This window comes from Bombus terrestris, chromosome 15 (assembly GCF_910591885.1).
Source record: "Bombus terrestris chromosome 15, iyBomTerr1.2, whole genome shotgun sequence".
NCBI classification, from domain to species: Eukaryota; Metazoa; Arthropoda; class Insecta; order Hymenoptera; family Apidae; genus Bombus; species Bombus terrestris.
The window spans coordinates 5,859,677-5,881,079 of NC_063283.1; the positions used below are offsets into that span (position 1 = coordinate 5,859,677).

The 21,403-nt window shown below is 32.3% G+C and overlaps 3 protein-coding genes and 1 long non-coding RNA gene across 14 annotated transcripts; 2 read left to right on the forward strand and 2 right to left on the reverse strand.

The window, feature by feature from the left end:
* Nucleotides 1-515: 515 nt before the first annotated feature.
* LOC100643220 (R3H and coiled-coil domain-containing protein 1) lies at nt 516-10,366 on the forward strand. 7 transcript variants are annotated; one of them, XM_048412703.1, is made up of 9 exons: nt 520-759; nt 3,805-4,070; nt 5,176-5,322; nt 6,690-6,823; nt 6,905-7,025; nt 7,114-8,047; nt 8,131-8,371; nt 8,443-8,679; nt 8,772-10,366. In XM_048412703.1, the coding sequence occupies exons 4-9, from the start codon at nt 6,760-6,762 to the stop codon at nt 8,834-8,836; spliced, it is 1,662 nt and encodes a 553-aa protein (XP_048268660.1). In that variant the 5' UTR covers nt 520-759; nt 3,805-4,070; nt 5,176-5,322; nt 6,690-6,759; the 3' UTR covers nt 8,837-10,366. The 7 variants fall into 7 exon arrangements, with proteins under 7 accessions (XP_048268659.1, XP_003401482.1, XP_048268660.1 ...); XM_012317320.2 differs by having other exon boundaries at nt 3,929-4,070; XM_012317322.3 differs by having other exon boundaries at nt 695-810; nt 3,929-4,070.
* On the reverse strand, nt 9,857-12,780 carry LOC100643099 (signal recognition particle subunit SRP72). Its single transcript, XM_048412701.1, has 8 exons — nt 12,620-12,780; nt 12,390-12,507; nt 12,033-12,288; nt 11,479-11,958; nt 11,038-11,400; nt 10,663-10,967; nt 10,374-10,586; nt 9,857-10,289 (listed from the first exon to the last, which is right to left on the reverse strand). The coding sequence occupies exons 1-8, from the start codon at nt 12,717-12,719 to the stop codon at nt 10,154-10,156; spliced, it is 1,971 nt and encodes a 656-aa protein (XP_048268658.1). The 5' UTR covers nt 12,720-12,780; the 3' UTR covers nt 9,857-10,153.
* An 888-nt stretch (nt 12,781-13,668) lies between these two features.
* Nucleotides 13,669-19,807, reverse strand: LOC100642864. 3 transcript variants are annotated; one of them, XM_048412709.1, is made up of 7 exons: nt 19,656-19,807; nt 18,850-18,925; nt 18,684-18,775; nt 17,354-17,468; nt 14,873-17,233; nt 14,713-14,793; nt 14,060-14,147 (listed from the first exon to the last, which is right to left on the reverse strand). In XM_048412709.1, the coding sequence occupies exons 1-5, from the start codon at nt 19,701-19,703 to the stop codon at nt 17,121-17,123; spliced, it is 444 nt and encodes a 147-aa protein (XP_048268666.1). In that variant the 5' UTR covers nt 19,704-19,807; the 3' UTR covers nt 14,060-14,147; nt 14,713-14,793; nt 14,873-17,120. The 3 variants fall into 3 exon arrangements, with proteins under 3 accessions (XP_003401480.1, XP_048268666.1, XP_003401479.1); XM_003401431.4 differs by lacking the exon at nt 14,060-14,147 and having other exon boundaries at nt 14,733-14,804; XM_003401432.4 differs by lacking the exons at nt 17,354-17,468; nt 18,684-18,775; nt 18,850-18,925; nt 19,656-19,807 and adding an exon at nt 13,669-13,924 and having other exon boundaries at nt 14,039-14,147; nt 14,713-14,804; nt 14,873-14,948; nt 15,483-15,746.
* On the forward strand, nt 16,528-19,964 carry LOC125386429. Of its 3 annotated transcripts, none has more exons than XR_007226570.1 (3): nt 16,528-16,614; nt 19,606-19,732; nt 19,809-19,964. It is a non-coding gene; the product is annotated as an uncharacterized LOC125386429 (long non-coding RNA). The 3 variants fall into 3 exon arrangements; XR_007226568.1 differs by lacking the exon at nt 16,528-16,614 and adding an exon at nt 17,938-18,455 and having other exon boundaries at nt 19,480-19,732; XR_007226569.1 differs by lacking the exon at nt 16,528-16,614 and adding an exon at nt 17,938-18,455.
* The last annotated feature ends 1,439 nt before the right edge of the window (nt 19,965-21,403 follow it).

Below are 21,403 nucleotides of genomic sequence, written 5' to 3' on the forward strand. Positions count from 1 at the left end.
AAGAATGAGAAAACTTGAATCATACAGTTATGCAATAATGATGTTCACGTAGAAAACCATGCAATTCTTAGTTTCTCGATCGATGACACATTTCATATTTTTCAGTCAAAAAATTCGTTACAAGTGCTTGCAATTCCATTTTACGAAACAATATTACGAAATCAATAGATTAGAGTACACAAACTTACATTAATTTTTCAGAAGAAATGCATAGAAAGAAATACCACATTTATGCAGGTAAAATTTTGCACCAAACTAAGCTAATTTCATCGTCAAAACACATTTCATGTTACCAAATCTAAGAAGATTCCTTACAAACTCTTACAATTCCATTTTACACAACGATATTACGGAATTAATGAATTAGAATGTAAAACTTATATTAATTTCCCAGATGAGATATGTGAAAAGGGACACGATACTTCCGCGCGTAAAATTTCGCATCAAAATGGCTTCGCGATTTAAAAAGGTACGCCTGCGCAGTAGCCATACAGGCAGAAGCAAATGAACGCATGCGCGATGCATTTTAAGGTAGTTTATGGTCAATGTGCGCCGAGTAGAGACCGTGGCTGCAGTGCAGCAACACGGTAAACGTGGTTTCGTTGAACTCTTTATGAATTTAATTCTGAGTGTCAGTAATTTTCTCATATGTCCGACCTGCGCGCAGTTTCGCAGATAAATGAGCTTGCAAGATAGCCTCTTCTCCGAGGACGTGGAGCACGACGTGACTCTATTTTCAAGGGACAAGAAACGGAAAAGGTAGGAGAGCCAAACGATCACATTTCCTGATGCAACGACGCGCCTTTAAAGGTTAGATCACTACGGTCTTTTTACAACGTGTCTTCAAACATTTTTCACTTTCAATTTCTATGAACGTCTATGATACTACATAGTAAAGCTTTCTCCGAGAAATCATCGGTATTAAATCTCTTAAAGATATATCTCAACAATATAAAAGTAGTTGACGTTTGTCAATCACGCAAGAAGATGAGATAATATACGCTGTGATAAATAGAATCGATTTGATAGCCCGCAATTTTTATTGGCGATTTAGTTTAGAATGTTAGCAGAGACGCGTTATGTTAAATTTATTTGTATCCTTGACATACAATTTGAAATTCTAAGGCAATTAGAATTAACTTTATAACCTAAATGATTTAGGATACCATAGAACTGTTGAAAAGTGTTCAATGTGTTTGTTATTGATGTGTCTTATGGCCTTCGTGGAGTATATTTATAAATATCTTGCACTAAAGGTAAATGGTTGATATCTTCCAGACAACGTATATCGGTCTGTATTATTGCAAGTGATTAAAATATTCGGAAATTAAGGTATACATATACGTAGGCTACTTTGATGCTTTATATTTTTAATCATTGAAGATCTTAAATGAAAAACCATGTTAATGTTGAAAAATTAAACATGACTTTTAAGTAGGAAAAAATATAAATTTCATGCTAAATACAAATTTGAACGCTGATTAATTCATTTGCACTTTTAAGACAATCGTAAATATTCATTTTAACTATAAACCAATATTTCTTGTTTGCACTGAAGATCTTCACATCTAGCATTTACATCATTTACATTCCTGAACAAGAAGATAGCACAATGTGTAAATTCGTAAAACTTTATTCGATAATGAAAAAAAATGGAAAAATAATAAACTTCTTTTGAATGTAAACTTACAATATAAAATATTCTCGGAGTATAAATACGTTTTTCTTACCCGTAAAATTAAAAAATTACAAGAATTCAATGAGTCAAACTGATAGCACATACTACGAAAAAATTTACTTATATTTACTGAAAATTATACAATGTTAGTATTTTCTGAAGCCCCCTTTCTGTAAACCGTTCTTGCAAGCTCTCCCCAATAATTTTCAATTCAGAAGATCTTGCCTTCCGTTACAGAACGCCGATTTTTTTGATCAACAAAATATTTTATAACTATGTGTTGAACGATCGTACTATCTTACTGGAATATACAATTTTTATCAGTAATTGTTACTGCAATAAGTTTGTATCTTCAGTTCAATATACTTTTAACTATTTATGCAACTTTATACAAAGACAATTTTCATTTTTCTATGATAACCAAACCCGCTCATAACATGATGCTTCCTTAGCATCTTAGTTGTCGGCTGCTTGAACCTTTTTCTTTTGTCTATCAGGGCCATGTGAAATTCTATTATGCTATCTTTTTATGCGCCCGAAGAAGTACAATGTTTACATCTAAGGATTACTAACATCGACTCTTCATTTTCTTCTGTCCATACATCGTGGTAATAATATTTCCATCTATCAGGACCATGTGAAATTCTATTATGCTATCTTTTTGTTCATCCGAAGAAATACAATGTTTACATCTAAGGATTACTAACATTGACTCAAAAAGCTTCTTTTGCAAGATGTACATAAGAAAGGCTGTATTTCCATACATACCTCACACATATTATCAAAGTTACAAAATGTGTTATCTTTTTATCTGCGAGTGTAATATTTCGATTCTCCAATTATTGATAATATAAAATCGAAATTCTTTCGTAAATTAACTTGATATAATTAAGTAGTGTAAAAAAGTGAAACGAGATCGCAATCAATTGTCGCGTGAAAAAAATATTCATAGATTTTCTTGTTTGTAACTAATACATTGTTCCATTCCATCCTCAGATTGTTCCATTACATTAGACCGTTTTTTCTTTTCTCACATTCCCCGCGCATTTCAAACGTTTACGCGTTTTATTTTTCGCTGTACATTTATATTTTTAGCAAACTACATAGTGTTTTGAGAAACATAAAAGAACTGTGACGCATTGGCATGTTGCCTGTAGAAAATAAGAATGCGTTTTATAGATGTCAATAGTTCTAATTAACATTTCTGTTTTTAATTAACATCATATGGTTCCTTGCATTTGATTTAAAATATTGCAGTAAGATGGGAATACATAATAAGTTTTTAAGTTGCGGTTATTGGTTAACTAGCCCTCCATAGATGGCGGAAGTTGCGTACGTCGTTAGATAACAAAAGAAAATTTATATGAAACGTAAATTTTAATGAAACGTATTATCTCTCTCCATCAACGACAACGAAAATAATGTACCACGCGGTTACACAAGATTAACTGTCGCTACAAATACATATTATATAAGAATACCGTAATATGTACAGTTCTTTGATTATTCAATATGCAGTTCCAATATTTCATACATATTTCATGGACCGTTCGTATTTAAACATATTCTATCCTCAAAACTTTTAAAATAAAACTTGTAGATATTTTATCGATAAAAAATGTTTGTCATAATTACTTTACTTGAGAAATAAGATAATAAAAAGGAAAGGAAAGAAAAGAAAAGAAGGTCCCGATCGTCCGCCATATTGAATAATTATTTACGTTTAGATGACAAATAAGAAAACTTATTTCTTTTGGCGGAAATTTTGCTATAATTAGAAAAAATGAATGCAAAATACTCGGAAGATTAACTAACTCTATACAATTTTCGATATCTTTAAAGATAGTAAATATTAGAAGACCAATAACGACGATGTAAGCGTCAAAAATATACGTGTGTTAACCCAAAAAATCCTCACCTCTTTCACTTACGTCATTTGCCACTTAAACTCGTTAATTATTGAAATCACGCGTCAGGGGGACAGATGGTCGATTTTGAATGGCACGAATAATTGTTAATCTATGGAGTGCAACCGGTCTCTCGTCGTATGTCGCTCACGTATACGCATGATTACGTGAACCACGCAACACTTACGAGTCGCACGGGACTCTGTTTCTTCTTTGTAGTTCAAGGCTCGTCGATTTAGTCGTCTCTGAAATGTAATTAACATAGATCTTACTCTTGGAACGACGATTCATCAACCGGATCAGACGATAGCGTGGAACGGTTGTTTTGTTCGGTCTGTTGCAGTCGATTTCTTTTTCTGCTTGGCTTTCATATCTGGCTATAAGAGAAAGAGAAGCGCAGAGAACCCCGATTTATCACGCTACATGGTTCGTTCCACCTGAACGGTTGGCATGTAATTTAACTAACATCGTGAAACGACGTTAAGGTGAGAATTTTATCTTGTTTTCCAGCATCCATATTGGTCTAGATAGTTTTATTTATCTACCGAGACTGAAATTGCTCTCCACTAGATCTTGAGAGTTCGTTTCCTATTTCCTACTTTTTGTATGTTGCTTGCGCTTGTTCTAATGCTCTCAATGCTTTCTAAAAACATCCGGTTACGACGTTACACATAATAAATTCCGCCTTTATCCGACCGTTTTATTCCGGTTGAACGTAATAGCCGGTTTCCATGAAATCTGATTATGTATGTGAAATGTAACGCGGTTGTAACGGCGGTGATGTCGACGCATAATGGAGAATTTGTATCAGAAAGTTGGCCAAAAGTCGATTTCAGAAATTTTGTTTCGCTTGCAAAATTTTCATTCCCAAAAGGAATCGAATACATTACGAATAACTTATTTACGACCTTTTTCTTTGTACGTAAGTACGTAAGTACATTTAAGTACTTCGAAAGTTTACAGTTGAGTCATTCGATTGCTCTACGAAATAGCATAAAGATAAATTTGGAGAGCCTTAAGCAAATAGTATTAAATCAGGAGAATTATTCAGAGTAAGCATTTAGGCATGAAATATCTTATGTAAAATCAGAGTTTAAATATAGATAGTTATGTAAGTTGCAAGGAGAAAATTTTCGAAATAAATAATGAAGGAATAATCAAGAAATTGTTTTCTACACGTTCCATAATTTTAATATCACAGCACGTAATCAGTGTTTAATTAAAAATCAAACAATATTGATGAAGTTAATCAATGTGGCTTGTATATGATCCAAGCGAAAATATTTGTAAAATAATATTTTCTTACTAAAAAATTGTCCTACATCTTTGCCCAACTTTTTTATGCAAATACCCGCATTATGCGTCCTGTGGAATGACCGAAATGATACGTGATTACTCGGACCAAGGATGGCTCTAATTTTAAGAAAATCAAAGAAGGAGAAAGTGAAATGTTATGTAAAAGTTAGCCTGCCTGTGTTCATCTGACAGGATACGGGCAAAGTGGCCCGGGGCAAGGCGGTTACGTTCACCCGTCCTCAGTCCAGTCTCACTTTCAGCCGTGATCGTAACGCGTTCTTTTCACTTTTGCAGGGTACTCGTCTTTCCACCTGTAAACAACTATCGAAGATATATTATACACCAGCTGGTGCAGGACCGTTTTGCCGATCTGCATACATTCTCAATCGGCCAAGGTTCTGCCAGACGGACAGTCGTGTGTTACAAAAGTGACGTGATAAGGTATCGAAATGCCTATTGTTATGATACATGTTTTATATATATATAGATAGTGACATTGCTTCGTTAAGTGGCTGTTGCTATCCCCACCAATTCGATCTTGCTTCGTGAAGTGAGCCTTTGATGTTGCGTACAGTCTATCACAAAGGTCTTCGTTCATCATCACCATCAAGTTCGAAGTATTCTAATCAAGATGTTAGATCCTACAATATTTTTGGTATCCAATTTTGTATTAATTACAGTTAAATGTATATTTAAATAAATATCACAGTTCCTTACGTCTTTATTTGAAAGGAAAGAAACTGAAAAACTACAAACTATATAAATGTATATACGTATGCATATACGTAATAGCTCTCTATAGGTATCAATTGCAGTTTACTATCTTTTTAACAATAATGGAATTAAAGGTTTTGTAATTACTGGTATAACCGTTTTAAGATCTTCGTAATCTAAATATTTATGATTTCTTAAATTCTTCAAGAAATACATTAGTATACTGAACATAATGAGAACTATTTTGTATTGATATGTAAGTATAGATGATTCTGTAACAAAATTTATTTTTTTATTTCTTTTATGACTACAATCGTGTCTATAGACTTTTACAACTGACTGTATATGATATAAACAAGCACATACATGCCTCTCTCGATAACTGACTAGATACAATCCCGTGGTCATTTAGCAAAGTGCTATTACATTCAATCGTTTCAGTGATGTATCACCTGAACAAATCACAAAGTGTAAGATTTCATTATTTCCTGTTGTGAATCATTTAATGATGCCCCCCATCGATAACATATCAACAAAAAGACATTCTGATAACAATTATAGTTCAGCGATTTCTGTAATAATTGTGGATAAATATATAGTGTTCGTGTTAAATTGGAAAAAAAATTGTTACTATATTTTAATAGTATATTTTATGAAGTGGATTTTACGAAAAATATGCATTAATTTTTAATAGATTTATTATAAAGTTAGTAAAAGTATTAAATTATAAACTCTTAATGTTTTTGTATCACGGAATACACCTATTTCTTCGCATAAGATAATATCATTTTAATGTGATTAATTTAAAAACGACCATATTAATGCTCGATTCCTTCGAAAGTAGAACTCGTTCTAGATTGAATCAGATTTGCGCGAAATTCACAGACGATTCTAATACTGTTACGAAATGAGTTTACAAGAATGAAATTCTTACTACGTAGCAGCAGCAGTAAACGAAAGTGAAACTGACCGGCTCAAGGTCGCGTGACGTAGTACTCAGACGCGTCAGGGAACTATTTAACCGACTTAAAAAAGAAATATTAAATTAATTATAAAATAACAAGGTTATAATATTTTATTTTTCAATATTCGAGGGACCCAAAATTGAATGGTGAACAGTGTACAACAAGTTGTGTAACGAAAGGTACCGGTACGTTGTTCGAGATGGGCGTTGAAGGTCGACGATCGCCCTCCGCATCTCCAGAACGCGTACGAATTCAAAGACAAGGTAATTAAGAACTTACATTGAAAACTTCATATCTGAAAAAGATAGTGTAAAGTTAATTAAATTTGTCATTCGAACTTTTAGTAAAATCAACGCCAACGGTTGAAATCTATAGGCCGCCAGCTGCTAGGAGGGCCAGAAATGAACTTCAAACAAATATGGACCAAGTTCAAATACAAGCAACTGCAGATTCATCTACTACAAAGTAAGAAATTGTAAAAATACTTTCGTCTATTTTCTTTCTTATAATTCAAAGAATAAATTGTAAATATCTTTAACTGAATTTTATTAAGATCTTCTCGTCAGAGAAGGCCAGATCGCGCAGTTTATGTACCAAGACATCGTAGAAGTTTGGAAACAGAAGGGAGTCCTCAGCCAGTAGAATCTATTCGTGTGAGTCGTTCAGTTAAGGACAATCTGTCCTCTGCTTCTCATGGCCAATCAAAATCAAGTTTAGATATCAAAGAAACAGATTCTAGTTTACAACAAAGTATAGAATGTGAACAAAAGGAATTAAATACGTGTTTTGATGATAATCAAAGTAATGATGAATCTGAAATTAATATCTGTCTGCAAGAAGATCCAAAGGACCCGACTTCTTCTGTTATTCCAGAAGGACTTACGATGGAAACTAGTAAGAAAATAACAACTAAGCAGTTAGATAATCTAAATGAAGATGTGCCAAATGATACAGACAGTACTACTGCTCCTGAAATTAAATGTGAGACAACTGATACACTTCAGTCAGGAACTATTGAAGAACAAGAAATCTCTAGTAATTCTAGTGAAGATAACAATAACTTAGACTCAGTTGAGGCATGTATATATAGTAAAGTTAATGTTAATGAAGAAATAGACAGATCTGATAAATGTAATAACGATATTGTTGTAACTAATTCAAACGCAAATAACAAACAACGTACGGAAATTTCAAATAAGGACGAGATAACAAACCAAAAGAACGCGCAAATGATGCGTCGCAATATGGTATCAAACGTGCTGATTATCTCAGATAGTGTACAGGAAGAACCACAACAACCTATTAAGGAAGTTATTCCTATTCCTACAGCACCACCAGAGAAGAAAGTAAAAAAGGTTGTGCGTCAGAAAAGTAAACCTGCACCTCCACCTTCTCCACCAATTAAAAAGATTAATAGGGATGAATGTGACTGGGACAGTTTATTCGACGATAATGGTGATTGTCTAGATCCAACTCTTATCGAGGAGGCAAGTATTTATGAATTTACCTTTCACCAACATAAAACGACAAAACTATGTACTTTTTTAATGTTAATTACTTTTAATTTCAGTTAACAGCGGCTGTTGGTAATGTTGTGATAGAACAACCGAAAAGCGATTACAAACCTTACACTAAACACATCGAGGTATCCAGCGACGAATTTGCTCATGTTGTTGAAATTTACAATTTCCCATCAGAATTTAAAACCAGCGATTTAGCAGCTGTTTTTAGTCCTTTTAAGAATGGTGGGTTTGAACTAAAGTGGGTAGATGACACACACTGTCTTGGAGTCTTCAGTAGTCCTCTTGTTGGTAATTAGAAACGAGTCAAAATTACACCGACATTATCAGTAACAAGTGCTCACCCGTTAAATCGGTTTTAGCTGCTGAAGTATTGGCTTCGGACCATGCATTTGTTAAAACACGACCCCTGAGCGAGGCCACAGCCTTGAGTAAAACAAAAGCAAAAAGGAGCGCGGAATTTTTACAGCCGTACAGAAGTCGTCCAGAAACTTGCGCGGCATTAGCCAGACGACTGGTTACGGGTGCTTTAGGTGTAAAATTAGCTACTGCTAGGCAAGAACGCGAACATGAGAAAAATGTATTACGTGAGGCTAAAGGTAAGTATTATTTACACAAAACACTTCTCACAGTTTGAAGCTTAAAAAAGCTTTAAAAAAGCAGAAATAAGTTGTTCTTTCTTTGTTTCTAGAAAAACGTAGATTAGCCAACAAACAGCGGGAAGATGCGTGGGAAGGCATTATACCTGAAAAGTAGCATTATTTGTTGGAAATTAATGTTCATACATTGAGAATTATTTACATCATTATGTAAATGTTTTATGGCATTTACATGAATTTGTGCCTTACTCATCTATTCTCATTTTTGACAAACTCATTTTTGTCGAACTGATTTGGCGATTGGTTTTGGGAACACGGGAAATTGCTTGCCAATAGATGAGTGTGGCATGACAAAAGTATCAAGTAACGGATATACTTGCTTAGGACTGGTAAAATGAATTTTCCAGTGCTTGTTTATTTTCTACGTATTATGCATATCATAATATTCAGACCAGTTGAATGAGCGTGCCTGTTGTACTATTTTCTAATGGAAGGGTATTAAGCATTTTAACTAAACGTCTAGATGAGGGCAATTTACAGCCTTGACATATTAGGAAACTATATAAAAAAGAACACAGATATAGAAACATTTTATGATATACATATATGGTTATTCTTACCTCGACAGTTGCCTTTCTGTTATAAATTTATATATACACGATAAACAATGCTGTGTTGTGCAATTGTAATACAAGACAATAAGTTAGAATGATATAAACCGAGGATATCCTTCTACACAAGCACGCGTGCGTGCACATACATCGATATGCTACAATGACATGTAATCACAGCGTGTCTTCACAGAGTTATAATTTTAGGGTAATGAATTTTACTGAAATATGAAGTGGCATTTTATTATTATACGCAATGTATGATTATTGTAGTTACGAATTATGCCACTTATATTACATATACATATATAAATCTGTTACATGAATGTTAAAAATTTGACGCACAATCACAATATATCAACATGAATTACAGATTTACTAAGAGAAAAAAATGAATTTGACACAGATTGTATTTTTATATACAATTGTTACCAACAGAGAAATAAAAATATCTATTGCCAAATCCTAGTCAATGTATGCAAGGAATATGTTACCTATATTGTATATTATATTGCAGAATTTTGTCAAAAATTGACAAGAGGATTAAAAGAAAAAGGGAATAAAAATATTTTATATATCATTCTTTTGTATATATTTTCAATCCTGGTAGAACCTAGTTACATTTTAATCTAATGACAAATTCAGAAGTTAAAAATTTACAGTGATCAAACGATACTGGTATAAAGTAGTACGTTCGTTTAAAAATGGCAGTATTTTTTACTGTACATATGTACAGCGATACAAAATATATGTATAATTGAAAAAGTTATACGACTCGTCACTGAGATGTATCGTTCAATCATCCATCTTTTTAGCAATATCGAAATATTATACATGTTTTCGACAAATACGAATTACTTGTTTTACCATTTTCCTCCTTTCTTTTTCTTTTTTTGTTGAACCTTACGTTGTTGTTGTCGTGGACCGGAACTTTCTACCGCTGGACTATGTCGAGGGTTAGGAGAAGGTTTCGCATTTGTAGGCATCTTAGTAATATCACTGTAACGATAAGTAAAATAAAAGTTATCAATTGTATGTATTTTTTAAATTAAATAATAAATGTATTTGTGAATTAATACGTACTACATATCACTAGCTACAGTTGTAGCACCTTGTGTGCCCTTCATCGCAGCATCCCGATTTCTCCTATCTCGTTTCTTCCTAAATCCACTACGTTCGTGTCTGGGTAACCATCGTTCAGGATCAGGTGGAACATTTGGATCATAGTTCTTAGGTAACTTTCCTTTGCGTTTACGTTTTTTCTTTTTCTTTTGTGTTATATCGACAGCGGGTTTTCTACACAATAGAGTTATAATTATTAATTTTATTGAGAATTTTATTATCGAGATTACATTAAGAGAATAATACTTACCCAGGAGATGGTTCTATCTTCTTCTTGATCATTTTGGTACCAATTATCCAGTTACTGTTCTCCAAAGCATCAACGTCGATCGTTTCAGAAAGGTCATGTAACGGTGGCAAACGTTTTGATAGCAATTGTGCCTTTTCTGGACAAAATTGCACATAAGCCACCACTAATTGCGCTAATGTCTTAGTATCGCAAGGAGCAGCATCTACCATTTCTTGTAAAATATCAGCTGCCATTTTAATTTCTCCTCCGCGTAGATAAAAATCAGCGGCTTGTCGCCATAATTCTCCTAAATTAGCAGTAGTTTCCTAAAATTGAATATTAAAGGTTATACTAAATTGAGTTGAAAAAGAAAGAAATTAAATTAAATGCACCTACCTTATTTTTTTTGTAATAGTTAACTGCATTTTTTAGAGCAGCTGACGCTTTTTCACGATTATTATTAGCCATATGAAGAGTTACGAGTGCACTGACTATGCCAGGTAATGATCTGTCTCTTTCACTCAGATTTTCAAGAATATCAATTGCTTCTTGTCTTTCATCCTGACTCAATAAGAGTTGCACACAAACCAGTTTCATTTGCAATTCTTTATCTCCAACTGCATACTGTATTAATAACTTTGCTGCTTCCTTTGCTTTACCCTCTTTACCAAGTTGTATTGCCTTAACAAACATTGCATCCACAGCTAGTGCAGGATGATCCTTAGCTAGTTTATTGCAAAGCTGCTGGCACTGGTCTGCCTGCAAGGACATAAGTTATAGAATAATGATATGTGAACAATGATCAATAAAACAGTGTATTACTAATTGAGTTTATACCTGATCAGTGTATAAAGCTAACAAGCACTGATTGTATGCAATGTTCCGTCTCTGTCTAGAAGTTAATTTATGTTCTAAGCTATCATGAGTAGCGCTTTTCATTCTTTTTTTACTATCAAATACGTTTTGATCTTTATTAAGGCACACAAGGTTATTGCTTGCAACTGCTACTAGAGCTATGTCATCTGGTTTTGCTTTCAAAGCAGAAATGTACAATGTTTGAGCTTCTTTCTCGCGACCCTGAAGCTGAAGACAATATCCAAGTTGAACTCTAATAATTCCTAATTCATCTTCTATTTCTTCTTCAGCAACTCCATCTTCCTCTAAATTTTCTTTACACTTTTTCTCAGCTGCTCTAAGTTTTTTCTCTGCCTCAATCAAGATGGCTTTATCACCTTTGCTACCTTGTGCAATTAAACCACAAGCTGCATTATATATTAATTCATATGTATCTTCGCGTAATGCAGGAACTTCTAAGTTCTGTCAAAAAAATATAAATTACAATAAATATAAATTAACATATACTTAAATAACATTAATTGTTAAGGACTTACAGAATCCTCAATTGCTAAATTTACAACCACTGCTGCAAGATTAGCTTCTCTTTCATCTTCATATTCATCGTGAGAATTTTTTATAATGTCTCTGTACACAGAGAAACATTCTTCATATTTTTCTAGCCTATACAGTATCTGAGCCTTTAGTTCCTTGAGTTTCAATGAAGGATTTGAAACATTTTCTACTACCTTCAAAGCATCCTGCACTTGATTCAATCTATATAAACAATATGCTTTTTCGAAATCTAAATTGCTAAAAAATATTTATTTGTTATTAGAATTATACAAAGTGAATATTAATTAAATTAGAAAAGTTTTAACAATAAGTTTTAACAAACAATCAGGATGACATACCCTGATATTTTTGGATTCTTAGTAATAAACTGGAGTGCATCATTGAATTTAGATAATTGAATATAGCAAATAACTTTACAATGGAAAGCAGCTTCTTCATCCTGGGAAATACCTAAAACTGAAAAATTTTCTATTTTTGAAAATATGTTGTTCTTCGTAAATGGAGCACAGGTTATGTTGATAGTAAACTCGTAGAATTGAAAGCAATTTGTAAGATCACGAAAACTCACTCTTATTAGCAATTTTTATTGCCCGCTCGTATTCACCATTTTGTCCTAATTTATTTAATTCTCCGTATAATACAGGAAAATTGTTTTCCTTTGTAGCCATATTGCTCACTTTGCGGTCATGTCCAACGTGGAACTAATTTATGACTACCGAATACAGCATAATGTTCCAAGAACAATTTTAGTAAAAGTTATTGCTTATAAAGTATAGTTTATGTATCTATTTGAAAGAATTAGACATTGTTTAAAATATTTGATAGTAATTAAACAATGCATAATAAAAAATTAAATTAAATTAAATTTATTTACTAATGCTACTCAAATTTTTCTTTAAAGCATTCAAAGATTGAGTAATTACAATATTTAATTTCAATTGAAGTAATATAATAATACTTGTGTATAATCTAACTGAAGATAATACCATTTTGACATTAGTCTTAAAATTATATCAGAAACGTAATCAAAAAGTTTTATTTGTCGGAAGAGAGAAATATAAGAATAAGGGAATAAAAAAGAATAAGTTAAATTTCCATGTTACTCAAATGCTTATTCATTTCATTAAAACTATATATATACACATACGTTAGAATTATGTACAATTTATAATTTTCAGTTAAGCATATACATACATAGCATAGAAATAATATCATAAACGTAATATAAAATAGATTTTATGTCTTATAGAAATTTGTGTTGTTATCATATTATATGTTCTGCAATACCAGAGCTGGTAATACCTACTTTAAATGGTAATCAGAGTGTTTTTTACGCCCTCTGCGAATTATTGCGGCGAACAAAGGAATTATACACTTATTTATACTTCAATAAAATATCGATATTTAAGTTATCGATACAAATTTAAATTTCAATGGCTCATCAAATTTAAAACATTGCATGAGAATTATTCTGCTTTTTATTACAATTGCAATTTAAATTCAAACTACCATTCAATGTAACTATTTTCATAATTAACAAAATGATTTATATTCTAACATAAATTTTAAAATGGAAATAGATAATTACAGTAGATAAATAACACTTGGAGACACGAAAACAAGATGGAGAAACAACTTGTATTTTGACTATGCAAACAAAGATTTAAATGTCAAATAATGATATATACATTATTATAATTTATTAATTTAAATCTATAAATATTTTATGCAAAATAAATTACGAAATGCATGGAGTTGTAAATTAAGCCATTTCGTTTCAGCAGTTTGATTTTTGGTTAGAATATGTATGAACTCCTGATCTCCAGGAAACACTGTATCAAGTTACTAGCTTGCTTACATTCGTTGCCACCAGCTAAAATGACAATACGTAAAGATCATTAAATTACTCTTTTTAAATGGCAAATAATTTACAAAAAATTTTGTTTAATATTTAAAATAGAGTCAGATTTCTTAATTTTTTACTCACCGACGTTTTTGCATTTATTGACCATTTCATCAGCCATTAGCGCGTCAGCTCCGTAGGTTATCAACTGTCTCTTGGCAATATTTACCCAAAGGTGTCCATTCTCTTCTACCTGTGTTACGGAAATAAAAATAATGTTTTCTCTTTACTTCCTTCCATATGCGGAGTGTTATAAGAAAAGAATTTAACACATCAGTTATAATTCACAGAAAAGAGTAAGAAATGCCTTATCACATACAAATCATAAAATCAATACTTTCGATGTTAGGTTAATTTTGTACTCATAACCTATTCCAATTAATGTGAAGCGATTTAAATCGAACTTTTCATAAAAGTTCGATAGAATGAGAATGTCTAATAAGATTTCTTCTTATGACAAAGTTTAAACACTTTTTTCCCATTTGCACCGATAAACGATATAGTCGACTAACGACGATGAATAATATAGTTATATAAAATGCGTATCTCGTGTAATACGAAATATGGGAAAATATTTGAAAAAGTATTCTTGCATTGATATATTCTTCATCTTTTTCTGCTCTTCATCGAAATGATTGATTTTAGAATCTATGTTGATAGGCATTATAAGTTTACAAAATCGTGGAACCTATTTCATTTATGTAATTTAATTCAAAGAGTACTTTGTATGATATGACTTAAATAATTTCGTTACTTACGATTCCCTTTTTCCTCAGCATACAGTACGTATAACAACCAAGTCTCTCGTCTGCCTTAGATATAATGCCTTTCTTAGCACCCTGTATTAAATCTGAAGTTTGATTAATATTGACTAAGGTTTTCCATTGTTTGCAATTTATTTCGTTGTTTGCTACTTACTTGGGTCGATACTAGTCTCTGTGATACAAGATGCCCTGAAACGTTCCACCTTGGCTTTTACGATATTCGAAAATGCCTGGAAATATTACGATACGTTATAAAGACTTTAAAATATAAATAAATATTGGGTGAAATGTTGTCAATAGGTTAACTATAAATGATTAAAGCTCGCAGATTGTAAATATACAATCAGAATATAAATAAACTTTTTCGATATTATAGTTAATTTTTTAATCGTAGTATGCGGAAATCCAGAAGTATCTCGTAATTCGAGATATTTTCACATACTAAGAGCATCAAAGAGAAGAAATTTTATGATCGAATTATTATATTTCTTTTATTTTATATATTAAAAGAGTCCTGGTTTTACAATCAATGAATTCTTTCTTATATATCGTTTTAATCGTATAACAAGCCACGAAATTATCGTTCTAATCCATTAAAAATAATGAGATTATATTATCCATCTATGACGATATTTGCAATGAATTCCCAACACCGAAATAATTACGAATTATGATACTCGAAACAAAAATATAAATATAATAAAAGAAAGAAACAGTCTATTAAACAAATTAGATGATTGCAATCAAGTAATGTTGAAATTTACCAAAGTCCCGACGAAGCAGAAGGCAAAGACAATAGCGAGTATCTTCATCTTCCTTTCCGAGTTGTCGAGGAGCTCGGGTAAGTAAGATCTATATTGAATGTTCACTAAGAACTAAGTACGCGTTAAATGTTGCTCGAGTTTTTATAGTTATAGGTACAATCATTAATAATAACACGTCCCGTAATTTCTCCCTCCATTGTGTACCGGCAAACGGTATTGTATTTTCTGGATGGAAGCTCGCCGAAACTGAAGCTCAGATTGGATTCGGATTTGGCACAGCTTGGGCTCGTTGTGACCGCTTTATAAAGAGCTTTAAACGTTAACCAGATCTTAAAGACCCGATAAAATCGCACAGTGAAATTCCTTCCGCCTTGATATCCGTGAGACAACTCTAATGCAACGACAAAACATTCTTTTCTCTTTAATATTTTGTTAATGAAAATTTCATTAACATATTGCTGACATTTTCTCGATTAAAATGAGATCAAATAACATATAAAATTCAGTTATGTTGATTTTGCTTATGAATATCCCTTTTTCGATTGCTGGTCGGTTGGTCGGTTGGTTCTAACTGTTAAGGCATAGTCCTATGGCTTTTAGGGCGTTTCAAGAATAATATAAATAGACACGAACATAATACATCATAGGATACTAATCCTTTCTTCTTCTCTTCCTTTGTCTTGTGTCATCATCTTTAATTTTCTTTTTATTTATTGTTTATCGTCATATCCATTGGTAAGATATTCGTGACTACAGTTACACGTATTGTATAAATATATAAATGTTAAAAAATATTTACATGTTTCTTTCAAGAAGCTTAGAGGTTTTTTACGTTTTGTTCTACTAGTTAGAAATGATTATATATTGTCGAATATCTTTAAGTTGCACCTTGTGCCCTTGAATTTGGTGTAGTGTAGAGCAAATATAGCAAAGTAAATATCCGATGGTGTTGTTGGTGTTGCAGTATTCACAGGGCACCGGATTCTGTTTTCTGATAAGATGAGAATGTGTGATGTCGGAGCGACTTATCCTGAGCTTGATTATTCTTGTGAAAGACATAGTCGTACTTATTTCATATGCGTTTTTCCAAGCCTGCCCCGTGGGCATAATTTCGTATATCCGTACACACCTAGTAAGTACAAAATCCTTCTAAATTTGTTAACGAGCTATCTCCACTACTCCACGAAACTAATCGCTCGAAACAATTCCCGGTGTTACCTATGATTTGTACCAACGGGACGATAACGCAATTATTAATGAACTGCCGAAACACAAAACGTACTTTTGCTTTTATACTTTTTATTTCATTGTTATAACATAATTTCAGTTGGATTGTTCAGATTTTCATGAACAAAATAATGCTGATCATGACTATATACGATATATCTATCGATATATCCTAGCGTATGTACTTTCATTGTAATATCGAAATGAAAATTTAACTTTGCATTTTTTACATTATTGTATTTTGTTTCATTTAAGTTGTATGCTTTACGTTTCTAATACAGATGTTAAAATATTTTCTATGCTACAATCATAATTATGTTGTATATGTACATACGTGACATACGCTATCAAAGCGTATGCGCAGAAGGAGTTGTTATATACCTGTTCGTAGTACATAAAATCGTAGACACCTTATTCATTAGAACTTAGCAGTTTAGTAATATGTAGAAGTCTCTTATAGGAGCTCTTGTTCTTCATGAAACACCCTACCAAGTTACTAGCTTTCTTACATTCGTTGGCACCATCTGAAATGACCATAAATAGGAATCATTATATTATACATTTTAAGTGGTAACTAATTTATAAAAAATTTTATTTAATATTTAAAATACAGACGGATTTTGTAATAACAATTTTTTACTCACTGATATTTTGACATTCTTTGACAAGTTTATTAGCTGTATGCCAGGGGCTTCCCCACATTATCAGCTGGTGTTTGGCAACATTATTTTTTATCCAGAGATTTCCATTCTCCTCTACCTGTATCGCAGAAATAAAAATAATATTTCTTTCATTTTCTTTTCTATAAAAGAACTTATGACTTCATTTATAATTTATAAAGGAGAGTAAAAGATGCCCTTATCAACATAGAAATCCTGGAATCAATCTTTTCGATATTAGTTTCATTTTTGTATTCTTTTCTAATTAATGTAAAAGAATGTAAATCGAACTTTTTATAAAAAACGGATAGGGCGAGAATGTCTAATGGCATTTCTTTCTGTGACAATATTTAAATACTTTTCTCTATTTATATTGATAAACAAAATAGTCAAGTAACGACAAAGAGTGTACTTATATAAAATGTGTATCCTATGTAAGACGAAGTATGAAACAAAATTTGAAGAAATATTTTTGTATTGATATAAACGGAAAAAACATCGAACATCTGTCATAGATATTCTCTTCATCACTTCCACTGACCTCGATCTTCATACATGTTACCAAGTCCTGTGTGATCTTCAAAAGGCTTTAGCTCTCGGGTTGTCTTTTAAAAAGCTATTTGCGCTTCGTGTGAAAAGGGAATACAAATGCTAAGTCTATAATTGTCTTCTTTCATATGAACTAGGGTTAAATAAAAATGTTCAAACCTAACCCCAATCTAGTTATGATAATGTACTTACAATAAAATATCTATAGATAGTCCCGTAGTTTACGCGCGCTTTCTTGAATTTTTCCCACGTTGAAATTCAGAGCACTGAGCAGAAGTCACATTGCGTTTTCTGGTGAAGTTTGGGATACTTTCGGGATTACTCCTGTGTTTTTTCGTTTGCAATTCCTGGGATTTTGTGCGTTTCTTTCTCTGACACGGAGGAGGTTTGGGTAGTAATTTAAATTGCACAGCAGACAATGAACAAACTAACCCAAACCTAACCCAAAAACAAAACGATAAATGTGGGAGTATCTGTATACAAGACATATGTATATACTACATGTTGACTTGTCAAATGTGTACTCAGCGTCGAAACGGTACGTTTTACTTATAAAAGTTATTTTATTAATGTGTTTTTAAAAAACAACAAGCGACGGCTAAAGCTTTATAAACATTAACCAGGAGGGCGACTTTCATAACTTATATGAAGTTCAAGGTCACTGGAGGTTAGTCCCCTAAACAGAAGTTTTACCTCTTTTTTCTTTTACATAATTTAATTTAAAGAATACTTTGTATAATTTGATTTAAATAATTCCGTTACTTACGATACCCATCTTCCTCAGAATACAGTAGGTGAAACAGCCAAGTCTGCCGTCGTTCATAGGTATAGTTTGTCTCTTCACGTCTTCTATTAACTCTGAAAACCGAATAATATTGACTAAGGCTTTCCATTTATTTTAATTTAAATTTATTTTGTTGTTTGCTACTTACGTAGATTAATGCTAGTTTCTATGGCGCAAGATGTCCTAAATCGTGCCAATTGGGCCTTTTTGTGATCTGACAGAGCCTGAAAATATTAGGATATATCATAAAGGCTCTAAAGTATAAATAAATATTTGGTGAAGTGTTATTAATAGTCTGTTTAAATGATTAGAGTTTGCAGCTTGTAAATAAATAATCCGAACGTGAATAACTTTTTTCGATAAGATAGTTAACTTTTTGGTCGAGAGAACCCGAAAATTTCGGGCGGAGAATTTTTCTCGGGATCAAGTCGAATTCCCGACACTTTCGAGTTTTCACACATCCCTACTTTTCAGAGTTATTAGATCCTTTCAGAAAATCAAAGAGAAGACATTTTATGATCGTATTGTTATATTTCTCTTATTCTAGATATTAAAAAAGAGTCCTGGTTTTACAATCAATGAATTGTTTCTTATACATCGTTTTAATCATAAAATAACAAGCCACGAAATTATCGTTCGATTCGATTAAAAATAGTGAGATTATATTATCTATTTTATGGCGATATTTACAATGGATTTCCAGCACCGAAATAATTACGAATTATAATACTCGAAACTTAATTTTTAGTTGTTGTAGTTTAGTTTATTTTTTTTTTAGTTGTACGATTGAAATTAATAAGATTACTATGCAACGATTACGGCAAAAATATAAGAATTTAAAACATCGATACAGATTATATATGAAAGAAAGAAACAGTCTATTAAAAAGATTAGGTGATTGCAGCCAGGATGATGACAGAGGGAACGAGAAGAGTAAAAAATGTGAAAATTTACCAATGCTCCGACGAAGCAGAAGGCAAAGACAATAGCGAGTATCTTCATCTTCCTTTTGAAGTTGTCGTAGAGCTCGAGTAAGTAAGATCTATATTGAATGTTCACTAAGAACTAAGTACGCATTATATGTTGCTTGAGTTTTTATAGTTATAGGTACAATCATTAATAATGACACGTCCTATAATTTCTCCCTCCATTGGGTACCCGCAAGCGGTACTGTATTTTCGGATGGAAGTATACCGACATTTCGTCTCTTCCCAGCTATCAGAATACATGTGCTTGGAAAGAGCACGGTTGTTAACATCCAAAGAAGAACAAAAATATATCTAGATAATTTATTCCGTTTTTGAAGCATTTGAGAATAAAGGAGTAGCTTCTCTTAGACAAACAAAGCTGAATTTCATTTAAATAATTGTTTGCTTTTTCATACCGATGGCGAATTGCTCCTGAGAAATAAAGATAGATCGATAGATTTTTTGTTTCTTAAAGGTTCGTATCTTCAAACTCATAAATATTGATTTTCGATACAGAAATCATTATTTAGCATATCATTAAAATGTATAAGTCCGATAGAGCACGAGATTAATGAGTATACTATTAGACTTTTACGCAGATAGTTTCATTAATTTGTACCTGGACATGTAATTTTAGATTTTACAAGCTTGCTGTATAAGTTGATCTTGGTGAGCACGGTCGGCAGAGTCTGCATAATAATTTCTTACACAATACTCTTTCCTGAATTTCATCGCACCCACTGTCGTTGTCGCTTTCATTGTCTGGCACGAGGTTTTTATTCTCTATCCGAAGTGAAGATCCTAAGATCACGGTGAAGAATCACTATGTAGAATGATCGCTGGTTGCTTTATTCACTAAATTATACGTCTTAATTAATTAAATATAATGATTATTTTCGTTGCTTAATCGTGCGTGACAACATTTAAATTACAATATTTAATGAAAATTTAAGTAAGCGAATAACCAAAGTATAGATAGTATACTTTCATAATTCCCATGGCTATAGCAAATACGAGTCTATGATCTTATAAATTAACACGAAAGGAAGGCCAAAGTTAGAGTACCAAAAGAGAATATCTCGAATTGATTCAATTCTTAATACACTGACGTATAATGAAACTGCAAATTGAATAGCTCTTTTTGTTATGCGGCATTAACTCGTAACCGATAAGGATGAATGAAACTATGCACTGAATAATACTGAAAAAATTTTTTTCTATTTTGTTCTACGATGATAATAGTATATTATTTTTATGCGAGTGGATTCATGGGAAAGACCGATAAAGAGAGTTTGAGGTAATTTCTCGAGATTCAGCCATTGTACAAGAGAAATGACTAATGTAATTGTACAATATAAACGATTTCATCTTATGGAATTGGAAAGGGCAAAAATTACATTTACCATCCTTGTCAAGATATTGAGACGAATTATAAACTTACAATTACGTATGATAACAGTGGCATAAATGTATCATAATGGTGCGTTTACACCAAGCTAATTTTCGTGAACGAACCCTCGCTGTTTTCCTCACTCTAATAAAATATAAAATAAAAATCATTCGGTTATGCCTTCATGACGAAAGAAACTGTCATTTAAAGTAAATAGAACGGAAAGTGAAGCTGTCATTTGAACTTAACCAAACATGTGCAAGAATGCGCCATGAAATCATACGCTTATTCATTCGGCGAACACATGCTCGCTTACGCTTTTATTCTTTAATTTTAGGAGAGTG

Excerpts from the sequence above, each read along its gene's own strand:
- LOC100642864 (XM_048412709.1), bottom strand. The coding sequence starts at position 19,703 with ATGAAGATACTCGCTATTGTCTTTGCCTTCTGCTTCGTCGGAGCATTG. Across the intron at positions 18,926-19,655 it reads TCTGCTTCGTCGGAGCATTG|GCTCTGTCAGATCACAAAAA; the intron begins GTAAATTTTCAC and ends TAATATTTTCAG. Across the intron at positions 17,234-17,353 it reads CAAAGAATGTCAAAATATCA|ATGGTGCCAACGAATGTAAG; the intron begins GTGAGTAAAAAA and ends TGGTCATTTCAG.
- LOC100643099 (XM_048412701.1), bottom strand. The coding sequence starts at position 12,719 with ATGGCTACAAAGGAAAACAATTTTCCTGTATTATACGGAGAATTAAAT. Across the intron at positions 12,508-12,619 it reads AATAAAAATTGCTAATAAGA|TTTTAGGTATTTCCCAGGAT; the intron begins GTGAGTTTTCGT and ends AAAATTTTTCAG. Across the intron at positions 11,401-11,478 it reads TAGCTTTATACACTGATCAG|GCAGACCAGTGCCAGCAGCT; the intron begins GTATAAACTCAA and ends ATGTCCTTGCAG.
- LOC100643220 (XM_003401434.3), top strand. The coding sequence starts at position 680 with ATGAGCTTGCAAGATAGCCTCTTCTCCGAGGACGTGGAGCACGACGTG. Across the intron at positions 760-5,175 it reads AGGGACAAGAAACGGAAAAG|GGTACTCGTCTTTCCACCTG; the intron begins GTAGGAGAGCCA and ends TCACTTTTGCAG. Across the intron at positions 8,372-8,442 it reads CTTCAGTAGTCCTCTTGTTG|CTGCTGAAGTATTGGCTTCG; the intron begins GTAATTAGAAAC and ends AATCGGTTTTAG.